Source organism: Melopsittacus undulatus, chromosome 1, assembly GCF_012275295.1.
Source record: "Melopsittacus undulatus isolate bMelUnd1 chromosome 1, bMelUnd1.mat.Z, whole genome shotgun sequence".
NCBI classification, from domain to species: Eukaryota; Metazoa; Chordata; class Aves; order Psittaciformes; family Psittaculidae; genus Melopsittacus; species Melopsittacus undulatus.
In genome coordinates, this window is record NC_047527.1 from 91,372,299 (window position 1) to 91,387,892 (window position 15,594).

The 15,594-nt window shown below is 40.2% G+C and overlaps 1 protein-coding gene across 1 annotated transcript in view; it reads right to left on the bottom strand.

Annotated features, from left to right (window-relative positions):
• JARID2 (jumonji and AT-rich interaction domain containing 2) overlaps positions 1 to 15,594 on the bottom strand; it is a 217,323-nt gene that overhangs the window by 80,852 nt on the left and 120,877 nt on the right. The window contains exon 3 of the mRNA XM_005149879.3: positions 14,404 to 14,545. Coding sequence (XP_005149936.2) covers positions 14,404 to 14,545 — 142 coding nt within the window. The remainder of the gene's footprint in view (positions 1 to 14,403; positions 14,546 to 15,594) is intronic.

The following is a 15,594-nucleotide window of genomic DNA, read 5'->3' on the forward strand; positions in this document are numbered from 1 at the left end:
ACATGTACCTGAGCAATGAGAAGAGTCTTGGGGGAAAAAAAAGCACACCCAGAAAACAGGAGAGATCAGAACAACCAGACAGTATCAGCATCTGGAAATCTGCCCGGATACTGAAATATTGTGTTCTGTCCTCATATCAAACCCTACTTCAGCCCAAAGAGCTGTTAAAATTTTTTATATGAAAATATGGTTTATGAAGATTACATTCACACTTCCTTTTATAAGACAGAGTAACAAGATCTTCTAACAAATTCCCTTTTAACTTGTTTTTTTCATGTTGAAAAATAAAAGCAATGATGTGAGAGCTGCATTTCTAACAACATCAGAGCTCTGCCTCAGAAAAGGATCTTCCTCTCCAAGAGCTGAGAAGAAACAGCAGCATGCCCAGACCCTGCCTTTCTCACCCATCCCACACCAGAAGCTTCCTCCATGACAAGGAGAACAAGTATTTCAGCAGTGACCTGTCAGTGTTTTGTAGAAACTGGGAAATTAGCATACAGCTGCATCCCCAGGCTGGCAGAGGGCTTTGAACAGTATGTAGAAACCCAATAGAGAAGCAAATCAATCTGAAGCCTTGATCTGAAGACAGCATGTAACACCAAAGAAACACACACATCAAACAGATAAGCAGTTGCATTTCCTGAAACTGGACAGTTCTGGTGTAAGGGATGGCGAAACAGTGCTCACGAAGATATAACTAAGCAGCTGAAAATAATGACCATAATTTGGAGTAAAGCTCCATATTTGGAAGTCTCCATGACTGAAAAAAGAGGAACACAGCTGGGTTTAGGAAACATGGGGTACTTTTGTTATCTGGGCTATTTTCATTGAATTATCCCTTAACACCAAATAAAAATGCAAATGAGAGATTATTCCATTTTTACTAGGAGTGGCATATACCCTTTACATGCCTACTGAATTAGTGACCCTGCACATAAGCTATAGCTTCAGAGGAAACAATGTGATGTTCCTGCGTTGAAGCGTACAGAAGGTGCAAGCAAGGATAGGCAGCCTGGGAGGAAAACAGAGAAACTGTCTGAGCAGACAAGGATCAGCTTAGGAAAGCTAAAGCCCCAGCAGAATTCAATCTGGCCAGGGATGTCACCGGCAACTAGAAAAGCTTCTATTAGTATGTTGGTGTTAAAAGGCAGGTAAAAGGAAAATGCATGCTCTCTCCAGAAAGTTCAAGGCCAGGTTGGACAGGGCTTTGAGCAACGTGGTCTAGTGGAAATGTGCCTGCCCATGGCAGGGGAGTTGGAATTAGGTTGTCTCTAAGGCCCCTTCCAACTCAAATCATTCTGTGATTCTATGACGTAGGACCTTCAACACCAACACACACTATGCGCAAAAGGCCCTGAACAAAGAATCCTGTGAGTGAAGAGGATGCCTTTCTCTGCCAGTATGAGTCCCAGATGGGCAGCCACCCATTCAATAAACAATTTCTCAGAGTTCACACTGATCAGCTTCAACAGGCAGCAAGCTGACACAAGCCAGGTAAGAGCCTGGGGAAATGCATGCAGAAAATACATTACATCGCTTTCTGATGGCTCATTCTGTGGTATAGAACTCAAGCATACACAGAACAACATAATTGAACAGGAAACAAACAAGACTCTTCACTAAAGAATCTGGAAAACAGAAGGATATTAAGCAGAGCTACTCCAAGTACAGCCAAAACCAGGGGCACTTCGTTTATAGCATTCTTCAGCCTGCAGACATCTTAGGAAAATGTCTGACCCACTGAAATCAATACCAAACAAACTGCCTGTCAGTGGATCCAGAAGTTAATGCTTGTAATTTAAAAATTTATTTGAATGCAGTTGTGCTGATAAAGCACTCAAAATCCTCATTCATGGAGATAATTTATTTTTTGTTTACTTATGAGTATCTATGTTAATTTAATTTCAGAACAAGGAAGCTGACACATAAATACATAAATCCAAAAATACATATATATGTATATAAATAAAAGATATAAATAATTCAACTTTAATCTTCACAACAATAAACAAACACTACTCCAAATCTTAAATTCCTCAAAATCTGCCAAGTAATTTTGAAGATGGGAGAGAGATACAGAGGTTAAGCAATGTGCAAGGACACACAGTATGGCAAGAATCTGAACATGCATGATCCCTATACTGTACATATAGTACTAGGCTAATAAGAGTGTGGGTTTAATGCATTAAAAGGAACAAATGCTTGAATTCATGTTCTAGTGGGGTCCTGCAACTCTAAGCTTCAAAGAAGAAACAACCTATTTTTCATGTGTCCTTTTCCTGAATTACTCCAGTTAATTCTCCTGATAAGAATAGTGTGGCATTTACTCAAATGCTATCTCCCAGTTTTCCATTTCTCATCTGATTCACCTTTAAAGAATATTTTGAAGTCCATATGGAAACTGGAAGTAATTAAATACCCTAAAGCTGGTAGGGCACGTAGCACACGTATCGAGAGTAAATTTAACAATGAGATTTCTACAAAACAGAAATGGAACAAAACTGATAAAAACCAAACCCTGATTGCATGGTAACATTTGCTTAGGTATGACTCAATACTTACAATCTCATTTTCGGGTAATGAGAGGAGTTCATAGGTCTAGAGTCATAAAAGCAAGGTTCTTGGAAACTGTGCCACACCTGGTTTGTCGTCTTGCTCTCTGACAATTTAACTGGGTGGGATGAACTAGATTTCAGGAAAAATCAATAGTGGTCAATTTTTCTAGCGTAAAACAAGTATAACAAGTCCAAGCACCCAAAGATACTGCAATTAACAGGCCAGCTTGGTTTCAGGCTTCTGACCTAAGAGTCAGGGGCTTGAAAGATTTCTTAATCCCTGTTAAGAAAACTTAGTGATTTTCAATGTGCAGGTGTAAAGAAGATGACACTAAAAATAGAAGTAATCAAGAAAGTCCCAGCTGCTCACTTTCACAGCAAACTAGACGTATGCAAAAGAAAAACATGAGACTCCCTTCTAAAAAAAGAGTTGATTAAAATTTTAGAGTAATTTATTTTTAAATACACATTTTGCTTGACAACTTGCAGAACAAATTGTCACAGAGCCAAAAATAATCTAAGCCATGATAAAAGAGCACAGAAGACAAAAAGCAAAGGGTTTCAGAGGCTCTCCCTTGTCTCCCAAGGGAAGAGGAACCACACAAGATGAGGTGTTTGCTTGCTTAGGTTTATACCCAAGACTGACATTACCTGACAGGGTTGAACTGATCAGGGTGTTCTTCATCTTCCTCGCCCTGTCCACCTATGCTGCACTTGCTGAGGTGGCCAGAGGATCTGTCCCGGAGACCAGTCCCACTAACCCATCAGAAAACCATCTGCCTTTGCTTTTGCGAGGTGGCAAACTGTGCCAGAGCCAGCACAAATGGGGTCAAGAGAAACATGCTCCGCCTTATCTGCCTCACTGCACAGCAGGCCATTAGCCTGTAATTTCAACCCAATGCTCTCAACAGGAGGGCAAAGTGATGTCTTTGGGCAAAGTGATTTGCCCTATCTGACCAACAGCCCAAGGAAGGGTGTTTATGCAGTTGTAAAACAGAGGGACTTCTCAGCAGGCTCCTGTCAGTGGAAAGCCATAGATGACAGTGCTCATCAAGCCAAAGGAAAACAGTGCAACACTGCAATTCATAATCACCAAGGGCAAGATCTCCCTAGAGAAAGAGGAAGACCCTCTGAAGATGCAGCTACCATAAGAAAGAAGCGCTCACTAAAAACTCTAGTGTGGCTACACCAGTTTTTGGGGTGGCATGTCCTGTTGGCCAGTTAGTTGTGGTTGGAGAGCACAATTCAAATCCCTAAGTCATTCAGCAAACCACTGGCATCAAGTGAAACAAGGCATCCCCAAGATAAGGGGTTCCAAAACAGCAAAGGAAAAAAATCCTATCTGTTGCAGAGTAGCGGACTACCCAAACATCCACGTTCCTTTGTTAAAGCTGGAATACATAAAGCTGTATAAAGAGCTATCAAAATTATGATGAGGTGCAAAGAAAAGTCTCTCAGACTTAAAAGGCTAACGATGTGTTGTCTCAAGTTTTCATTTCTTCATCAGAGAAATTTTAACTTCTACCAGAATGTTTATATTGAATTCCAAAAGCTGCCATTTAAAATAAATAAATTCTAAAAGCTATCCTAGACACTCAGCATACATACACACACACGGTCCCAGTTAATTCATTTTGTGGAATTATGACTCCAATGAACAGCTCTTCAACTGTGAAGAAAGCTCAAATCCGATAATAGCTTCAGAAGTGACCTTTTTAACTAGGGATCTCCTCACTCACTACTCATACCCCAAATTTTTCATTCAGATGAACAAATATCTACAGGATTTAATGAAAATGAAAGTGTGGCAGGCAAATGACATGTTGCAATTGAAAAGTTTTTAGACACAAGGTCTGTACAAAATCTACTGACTTCATTGAAAAGACAAGCAACAGCTGCAGGAGCTCCAGGAAAGGAAGAGGGTAAGGGAGGAGAAGAGGAAGAGTGGACAGTCATCTCCATAGTAACTACCACTCTGAAACTCAGGGGAGAACTTGTCTGAAAGCCAAAAAAAGAATGCTACCACTGAAAATAGTGTAACAGAAAATGAAAAGAACAAAAACAGAGGGGGGAAAAAAAAGCCAAACTTGCAAATAATTCGCCACATGGTCAGGTGATCCCTTAAGCTTTATTTAAATCAGAGCCAGGAATAAATACCAAGGGAGAAGGGTGAAGAAGGAAAGTATAAAATCAAACCATGATGACCTTCCCATTACTATACAAATTATTTAACAATAAACATACCATTAAAACAGTAAAAAAAAAAAAAAACACCAACAAATGTTCAAGTTAAGACAGAAAAAAAAGTTAGATTCTCTCAGGAAATCCTTTGCTACTAGATGCAGCAATGGAAGAAAATAAAGGAAAAGGACTATACCAATATAAGCTAGGCCATATATGTGGAATGTCTGTGACTTTTCTATCAACACAAGAAACCTGAGAGGGTTCCAAAGATGACACTTGGTGTAAAAAAGATCTGAAGAAACTAGAGAACACTCCAGAGAAGATACCATAAAAAAAGATTTGTGCTTTTCAAGTTCAGAGGTAGCTTACACTCCCAAGCTTCAGTGACAAGGACTGCCTTATTTCCGACCAGTGCTCACACACAACCCCACACCTCTTGCATCCATCTGGGAGTCCTGAGACCCACTCCCTCCATGGGACAAGAGCTTTGATTCTGACCCATAACAACACCTGCAGTGTGGCCAGTTTTGGTGAATCAACAGTAGTGCGCACTCACGCCATTTGAGAAGAACACGTCAAGAACATATTCCTTTTGTTCACATGTTGTGGACATCAATCACAGGAATAAATACAGAATAAGATTTCCTATAGATTAGTGTATGCCAAATTTGCACAATATAAATACAATCTTCAAATACTTCTAAAAATACCATTAAAAATACCCAAATATATTTAAAACTCAATGTTTGGATACACTTCCACTTTAAAATATCGGAATGGAGCTGTTTGTTTCAATATCGCTGTCTTCACAGAGCACATAGGACAACATTATTCCCACCCAGGCTAGCTTTCTACTCAGCACACATACACAAAACACTTGGGTCAGAAGTAGAACAGAAATCACAGAATCAACTAGGTTGGAAGAGAGGTTCAAGATCAAGTTCAACCACTACCCAAGGATTGCCAAGTTCACCACTAAACCATATCACTAAGGACCTTATCTACATGCTGTATGCAAACAGCCCATGGTACCATGGTAGATCTCCTGTAAATGTCCATATAAAAGAAACTAGATGCTTCCATCACTAGTTTGCTTAAATATTAATTAGAGCATGAACTAGGTCTTATGGCATTTAGCAGAAGGATCTTTGGAGTTCTTGTCTTGAGACTGGAGGAGCTATAGCAATGCAGACCACTGAATCATGACAGCCTACCTCAACAAAATGAAAAATTTTCTCTGGCAAATCAGTCTCACATTCCAAATGTTAGACTGAATTAAAAGATTAGGAGCCCACTATTACTACAAAGTAGAAAATAACAAGAATCTTCAGATCTCGTTTCTCTTCCCATATCCTTTGTTTCCTAATCCTTCAAAAGACCACTAAAAAGCAGCCTTACTTCATAAAATTGTTACTAAGTTTAGTCTCAGCAAACTACTTATTGCCAAATATTACAGCCTTTTATTTCAGGAACAGGTTTCTGCATTTCCATTCTTAGCCTTTTATTCTTACTACAATCATTTTTATCTGTTGACATCCCTTTAAGCTCAAATTCTATTTTATGTAAGAAACTGAGTCTGCTTCATTTAATTCTGAAATCTTACTCATACTTGATGGTGCTGGATGTTTTCTCATTAAGCAATCTCTTCTTTTTTTAAAAAAATAAAGCCACTGCAAATACTAGGAGGGTTAATTTCTAGGAATTGAGATTTTAAAATAGAATCCTATTCTTTAAGATAACCTAACAAAAAAAAAAAAAAACCAAACAAAAAAACCCGAAATATAACATAGCCGTGATCTTTGAAATACAATTATGCCCTTCTTTTTTCCCCTTCCTGTTTCGAGTTTGAAATTAAATCTGGGAAATTATGAATGGAGTAATAAGTGGAAAGCCATTTGTTTGCAATATGTGTGAATGTTTGGGTTCCATTTCTCTTCCTCCCCTCCTCTCCCCCCCCCCCCCCAAGCTACAAAGATCATAGAAATTACAAGTTAGCAAAGAAAGCTGTAGGGGATCTCATGGGCTCCAATATTTTTATTTGGTGAGGATTCAGGGAAGAACCAGGAAGGGTAGCAGACCTGAAGCCAAAAAACATATGTATTTCAAGCTCTCCATGTTTCCACTGTTGAGGACAAGGCAGCCTGGCTTTGCAACAGCAGCAGAGACAGCTGCACAGCAATCAGTCCATCTCTGTCGACACGCCAAGTTCCCTGGGAATGTCCACCACATATAACATTTATTCTGCAGTAACAGTGGGCTTTTGAGAAGAAAAAACATTCACTAGCTGTCCAGAGACAGTCCTCAATGGAAAATATTTTTAATATCAACCTGTCTTTTTGAAATGCCACCTAAGTAGATTGTTCATAAATGCCTTACTCTCTGGGCAGAACAGTAACAGGAACGTAACTTTCAGAGAGGCACAAAGTCAAGAAGGTTCTAAAAAGGATCAAATCAGAGGTGGCTCTTCTACTCCAGAATCCAGTAGCAGCAGTATGGGCACTGGGCTGAGCCATCAGCCAGTAGCCAAACTGTAACATTAAGGAAAGCTAAGGCCAAGCAACAGCACAGATGCATGTGGAAATGACAGAAGAAACCAGATGCTGAAAACAGCTATGTTAACCCAAACATCAGTCTAGAGTCTTATACAGACCATAGCTTATGTGCACAAAAAAAAACCCTCTTTTACACTGACACACAAATTTGCTTGGAAAAAGTGTCTTTCAGTACAGAGTGAATTATCTCCTACATCAGTTCAGAGCAACCTCTCCTGGTATTTAAGCAGTCATCATCTGGCCTGTCATATGCACACATGAGACATATGAATAAAGTGAAATGATAGTAGGGATGGGTTATCAAGCAGCTGAAAGAGCGTTTGCTATACACAGAACTGCAGAAACAACTGCATGTGTCTGATCCAACTTTGGAAATTCCCTTGGTCTCTCAGGGGATAAGCCCAAGCTCAAAGTCATTAAGACCTTTTCCTGCGACTCTCAGCTTCCGAAGAGAATGTCAGTTGAGGACAAGCTCTTTCTTTTGGACATTGCTTAACACTTCTCAGCTGCTATAAAGTGTACCTTCAGAATTTTTAAGTTGCTACTCCGACAAGCTGTTTACATAGCTGTCTACCCACAAAACTACTTTAATCCTAGATTCCTGCACCTTGTTATATCTTTGTCTGTCGGACAGAACAATCTATGTCAACAATCTCTTTTTCTTCCTTATGAAAATACTGAAAGACCATTAAATACCTGATTTTTTTTCCTCTTTCAAACTACATAGAATGATTTCCTTGACTTGCATTATAAAGCAGGTAATTTGTCTTTTTACTATTCCCATGCAAATCCACTCCAATGGAATATTATTGTTTTGTTTATAAGGCTTGTTATTAAAATATAAATATGTGGCACTAAAAATATATTCTACTCATATCAGAACCTCCAGAGAGGGGTAAAAAATAGAAATCAAAATTATTATACATAAATCTTACTGCCAGTTTGGTTTTATTGTGGATTAATGCAGTTCTTCATAAGCAAAAAAGGAGTGTAGATTTGTATAGCCTACTGAAATTAGAAATAGCACCTGGTTGGTAAGCGGGATTATATTTTGAGGTAGCAGGCAACAACTGAACATAAATACATTATATAGTGTTTCAATTAGTGAAAAGACTATTCACTATAAAAGGTCCTGGGAAAACACTTCGATATTATGAGCATCTCCTGCTTTCACACCTGAGTCTTAATATACCGCTCTCTCCATCACCTACAATACAGAGTAGAAAACCATTGCAAGCTTAGGTACATGGGAACGGGACTGGCCTTGTTTTATGTCTTGCATAGAAGGTGCAAAGTCTAGTGCTAAAAAGGCTGCTCATTATTAACTAGAAAAACAATTTGATTAAAATAAAAAAGGAAAGAAGAAACCAAACTGAGTCCCCTCAATCTATTGACAGCTCTGCTGCAAGTCCTATGTAGCTCAAGTTGAAAAGGATGTATCTCTAAAGAAGCCACTCAAATCAGCAGCTTACCTAATATGCAGAAGTTTACCCACCCTCAAATAGCTTTTTTCTGTGTGTGTGCTGAAGGTGCAGTACAGCTCTGCCAGCCAGCAGCTGTGTAGCCACCAGCCAAAGGAGATCAATGTACTTGCAACAGCAAAATGGAGCAGGCAGCAGGGAGCCAGCACAAGGTGAGGGGCTAAAGCACATCCCACAGACTGGCCTTGCTGTAGCCCACAGCCACACTTCTCATGGTCATGTGCTTGAGATTGTTAGCTGCTGTATTAATTAAAAGCCTCAAAAGATTCCTAATAAGCAATTTCTGGCCAATCTAGCTGTAGCAGCTTCAAATGGTACTGCTCCCCAGTGGGTTGTCCCTTTCTCCTGTGGCCAGCCACCTCCCCCATGGCAGGCAGAGCTGTACTCAGCATCTTCTCCCAGGAGCTGCATACACCCTTGGGCCAGGGAGAAAACCTCCATCCATTCTCTTGCTCCTGTTAGGGGAGAATTTCTTCAACTGCATTTTATTTCTAAAACTAAACAAACCCCTTAACAAAGAAAATATTCTAACATTAATTTAAATCCCCAAACTGTAAAGCTTAATGATTACTAAAATCAGTCAAGCTCCTCCCACTTCTCAAAGTCTTCTATTAACAGAATTTTACAATAAAAGATAAATACATTTCTGCATTTGGCAATTCCCTGTCTGCATTTCTAGGAAGGGGGCCATGTAGAGGAGTAGCCACCTGATTAGTAACAGGAAGCAAGCAATATAGCCTACTACCATTGAAGATTAACATACTGTCATATCAAGTCTGCTCTGCACATGTCTCTGGTAAGGTGAGCAGCTGTTGCTGCAAAACATATAGCTGTCTCTGACCACTGTTATTCATTGCCAATGGTTGTAGTCTTAAAAGTTGCCCATAAAAACATACAAGCATCTAGCACAGCGGCCAAACACATTTGGCCTGTTAGCTATTGACCCTCTCAACTGAGAATCATAGCTGGAAATTGGAGATTCATAACAAGAACATGCAGCTACACTGCAGTTACACTTCTTCAGCAGTTACCTTTTTTCTGGGTTTTGAAATGCATGATCTTTACTTGGTGAAGGCCACCTAACGTCAGTTTATAAAGCCTGTATACCAATGCTTCTGTTCATTCCTCCCAAAAGCACAGAACAAACCAGCAACTAACTTCAATTACAGGGCAATTAGACAGCAACCCATTACACAACAGATTCAGTGAAATATTTGAATACTTAGCTTTTGCCAAATGTTAGAATAACACTAACACCTCTTTACTGGCTGAAAGTAATATTTACTACTCAGGATTAACCCCCTGCTTCCCTCCAGTCCTCATCACTAATAATACACACAGCTCAGATCAAAGAAAGCATTTTCTATTCTTCAAATGTAAACAAATCTGAGCATTTTGAAGTCCCACACCTGCCACTACTGCCACTGCCAATCTCTCCCCAAACGCCATTTATTCTGGAAGAAGGGCTTACAATTTTTTGACTGATCGGGAGATTTGCAGAGGCAAAGCCACACATGTACTTCTTTTCCTCCTTACCACGACCAAGCTAACACAGCTGAAACCTGCAGCATGACAAAGGGCAGACAGAATACTCTTTAATACTGTTCCATGATTTCTGTTGCAATCTAAAACGCTACACTTAAAAGAAATGTAGCTGCAATTTTACCCATTGGCTGCAAACCTGGCTGTGTAGGAAGCCTCCTTCAGAGAGAAATTGTGTTAATTACTGACAAAGTGCCCACAGACTGGTTGGAGCCATTGGAAGCTAAACAGCGCCAAGCCACCATGTTCAAAAGGCTGTTCCATCAAGTACAATATCTACGTGAGTTTCTGAAAAAAAAAAATCTGCAGCATTTTAGATCAGCATACTTCTACCAGAACTGCAATCTCTTTCCTCCCATCATGATCCTTTCTTTATGGCACATGTAGTTCTTCAATCAAGCTATGTTACTATGAAAGGGGTTGAAACTGAAAAAAATTGAAAAATAGATGTGATAAACCTGAAGCAGTGCTTGCTTTTGGGATGTCTACTGTTGTGTTAGGCAGCTTGGCATGCATGTGTGAAATACGAAATACTTGGCAACAGTCTCTTCAAGGGTCAACAGGAAGGCTGGGAGGGGTTTACTCTCCCTCACAGATGCCTGTCACCACCTACATATCTGCACTCAAGTCCTATGATGCTGGGAGCATCTACCGTCTAGTTTCGACCAGAGGAAACTCTACATCAGGGATGGCTGCCACAGTGAGACAAGGCAATGCTAACTGGTAGCAAACTCATCTACACTCAGCTTGCTATGAGAACTGGCACTTACAATCATAGAATCATAGAATAGTTAGGGTTGGAAAGGACCTTAAGATCATCTAGATGGACCCCCCCTACCATTGGCAGGGACACCTCACATTGAACCATGCCACCCAAGGCTCTGTCCAACCCAGCCTTGAGCACCACCAGGGATGGAGCATTCACAACTTCCCTGGGCAACCCATTCCAGTGCCTCCCGACCCTCACAGTAAAGAACTTGTTGTTCATCCAGGCTCTTGTGCAAACTGCCTCTGAAACTATAAGAGTCTGGATCACCTATAATGCAAATTTAAAACCACACACATGCTGCACACATACAACGAACCTATTTCCCTATTCCATTTATATAATGTGACCTGCTCTAGCAGGGAGGAGAATGCTGCCAATGAGTCCACTGAACTGACCAGCCTGGAGGCCAGAAGACTGCCAGACATGTCAGCTGGGAAGAAGAGGGAAGAAGAAACCGTAAAGACTGCCTACCTCAACAGTACCAGCCTGCCATTACACTGAAGAGCTGCAAGGTCAAACCAGAGCCTTAAACTACTAAACAAACTGGGGTCCTTTACAACAGCCACCCTCATTTATTACATTTACTTGCTTAGCACTCTTTTTGTTGCCATCACTGGTATGAAATGCACACGACCTATTCCTCTAGAAGATGACAATTTCAAGTTTCCAAAAGAAACATTCCTGCCAAACACCCAAACAAGAAAAATCCCACCAAAACCCCACAAGCCATAAAGAAATAAATAGCAACTGACATATAATGCTCCATTCAAACACTACAGGAAACCTGGTACTCAAACCTCACTGTATTGTATAGAGCAAGTTCCAAATACAAATGCTTCACTAAATGCACCAATCCCTAAAATCGTTTCACTGCATATACCACCAGCTATATAGCACAGTATTTTGAGAAGACAAATACTTGTTTTGTGGAGGGGAAAAAAGCCTGCATGAAATACATGCTAAAGTTACAGTGTTCAAATATGTATTTTAGTACAAAACTGCCATTAGTTGTGTACACAGCTGTGAATAGACAATTGAAAAGTTTGATTTTGAAGAGTTGAGGCAGCAAACCCATAGATCCCACTTCAGTCGTATCCCTACTCCTCATCCTCCTGCATATCCTTTGTCTACCCAATATACCTGCCACAGGAGGTAGGATGCCAAGATGGCTTGGATTGAGGAAACATTACATATTCAGCTAAACAAAACAAACTAAAAGGGAGTGAAAAGATGACATCAAAACGTTCAACATGTTGCAGTGCAGCATAAGAGAAGGAGCCCAGAAGATGTCTCTCTGCAAAGAGGAAGCTGGAGGAGGAAAAATAAAAAATAGATGAAAGTCTGTGTTGGGTGTAAATGGAAACGAAACAGGAACATTCTCCTCCACAGCAACGGCAGCAAGAAACGTAGTATTATTTCAGTGATGCATGAAGAACTGAAATGATGCCTTGCCTTCCACAGAAGCCATAAAAATATCTTTCATCTTGGCTTCCATTTTTTTGGAGTAGGTGGGTTTTTTTGGGTTTGATGGGGTTTTTTTTGGGGGGTGTTTTGTTGTGGTTTTTTTTTGTTTGTTTTAACCTGTAAAGTACCAAAGGCACCAAGTTCCCTGCTATTAGGCCTGAACCACCCAGGTGCTTCCCAAGTGTCTGAATTCCCACAGCCAAAAACTAGCAAGGATTCCTCAAAAAATGTCACCCATAACACTCAAATGAAGTTTCTTGGGACAATGATTTAGCAATCCCACTTATTTCTGAAGCTGGATCATGCAGCACTCAAGAAACATGGACAGCGAAAAGGACTCCTTTCTGGCCCTTGCCAGCTCCTAGAGGAAGATGTCTCCTGCAGCTGTGCTGTGAACAAGAGATGGTTTAATGCAGGTTAAAAACAAAAGGACCCTAAAAAAAAAAAAGCCTCAATCCATCTTCCAGTTGCTATTATTTTTAATCCTAACCAGCTCAAGAACCTATTTATGGTGTCTCTGCAAGCAGTTGTGTCAGGATGGCTGAGGAACATGGGGACAAAACAAAGGAACATGGGGACAAAGCAGAAGACAACAAAAATTCCTTAAAATAATATGCAAGCAACAGTAGTGTGAAACAATGACCACTGTCTCCCAGGATCACACCTACAGTGGATGTCACCCAAATTTGTAAGCAGAAATAATTTTCAAACATCCATTTTACCTCATAAAACCAAAGGTAAACACACAAGTATTTCTCCCCTGACCAGCAGTAGGGTGCAGTAAGCCTTATGTTTCTACCAGCATGGAAGATAACACAGATTTTATCCTGATACACTGGCAGAGCTAAGTGGGCATATGACTTTTTTTGCCCAAAGGGCAGGGTTTATTGCTCGGGGGTAAAAAAGGTTGTGGGGACCAGTGGTGGGGGACACAGGAACACTAAGAGGGGGTTCCAGGAAAGCACTACTCTCCTCTCCCCATCAGGCTTCTCAGGGGAATCATAAGGTTGTGCAGAAAACTTGCTTGTAGGAATACTTCCTTTGTTTGAGAGAGAACTTCATTTTATGGTTCATTTTGGCTTGGGACAACGATGCGAGAAGTGTGAAGGAAAAAGACTGAGAAAGCATTTTTCTGTTTCTCTCTTTTAAATGCATTTTTCAGACAGTCTGGTTTAGTTCTTCATACAGAGGGCAACTCCCAGCCTCCTGCATTCTCGGCATATTTTCTATAATAGATTGGCTGGATTCGTACAATTTTAACCACATTTTGCACATTTAGCACTTGTAAGAATTCAACAAGGACCTCATAACCAGCTTCTAGGAAAGAGGATGTAACTTGCTACAGCAGTATCTCAAAGTAGTCTTTTGCAACCAATACCCACGACACTGCCTTACCATACAGCTTCTCTTCTCAGAAGCATCTGTATTATTCTTTTCCCTCCCCCTTTTTAACTTCATATAGTTTCATTCACAGAAAAGTAAAACTAACAACACTAACTACTTCAGAGATGCTTTTCTTGAAATTACACATACGTATTGACACATCCCTGAGAGGCCAAAGCTGGGGGAGGAGAAGGGAGGGCAAGAGGGAACAGAGAGGCACTTTATTTACAATCATCTACTGCAAAAAGAACTGCTTTTTCATGCTTTCCCAAACAAGAAGAAGAACCATCTATACCAATGGATGAAGCAAAATTTATTATATCCCTCCCTGTTACTAGAAGGAAACCATACTGGAAACCTGTTTATGGTAGGGCAGTATGTGCAGCCATACCCTACAGGTAACATAGTCACAACCTTACAGCAAAAAGGAACAAACCAGAAAGGCTGTATTTTAATCATAATGCACTACTGACCTTTTCCTCGAGGGCCCTTCTTCAAAATCTGAAGAACTAACATCATTGCTCGTTGAGGACACTTGTGATGCATCGTCCTTCTCATTCTCCAGCTGTTCTGATCCCGGTCCTAATCCTTTAGATTGGCCATTAGTGAGAAGTCCTGCAAAGGTGACAAAGTAGTACACAATATTCAAAACCTGCATTAACAGTGCCAAATGGATTTCAAAAAAAGTCACACGTGACACTAACAACAGAGAGCTGAGGACCAATGCGACCATCTTGCAAAGAGATATATTGATAACACTGATTTTGTACAGAGGTACTCTGATAAAAACCTGACTGTATGTTCTGATTTGGTTAGCTGTAAGGCCTTGATCCCAAATAACCACACTATGTGTGTTTGCAATAGTATTTATAATCCTGTCACATCCCTCATTCAATAAGGACACAGCTTAGTCAAACTCATCCCTGTTTTACAGAACTCCTGTAGACTGACATAGATGAGAATCTTGCATTTATCTGTAGATCAATATAAAATTAAGCTGCCATTTGGTCCAATTTGTCATCACCTTGCTCTTCATTCTGCTGCTTCCAACCACTGCAATTTATGATCCTTCAAAAATAAAAACAAAAAACCTAATCCCAAAGGGGTGAACATCAAACGTCTGTTTCTCAACTCTTTTGTCCAAGTGTCACTCATCTACAGAAACTCCAGACTGACAGCAAAGGTACACAAGGCAGGGAAAATGTCTGCCACAGCTGGTTTCCTTTTGCGCCTTTTCTCTTCTGGAGGAATGTTACAGCAAGCAGAATCACGCAGATGGAAGACACCACTGGGCTCTAAACAAGCATAACTTTTAATAAATTTTGCTTATTCTAACTACAATACAGTATGACTCCTATAAACAACAGTAACATATTCTTCAGTAGGCTCTTGGATGACAGGGAGGGAAATTACAAACAATGTTATCATTTTAGTATTTACTTGGGGTTTTAAAAACTTATTACCATAGGAGCTGCAGTTTTATCCAGGAGAATGTTTTCTCATCTCTCCAACAAAATACTAGCAAATGGCATTAAAAAAAAAAAAGAGATCTGTTTCACAGCTTTATTTCCTCAGAGAAACACTGGTAGGACTTAGCTCTCTCTTCCATTTCAGTCCCCCTTTCTATAATTGCACCGTAGAAAACCTTGAGGGGTCCAATGCCT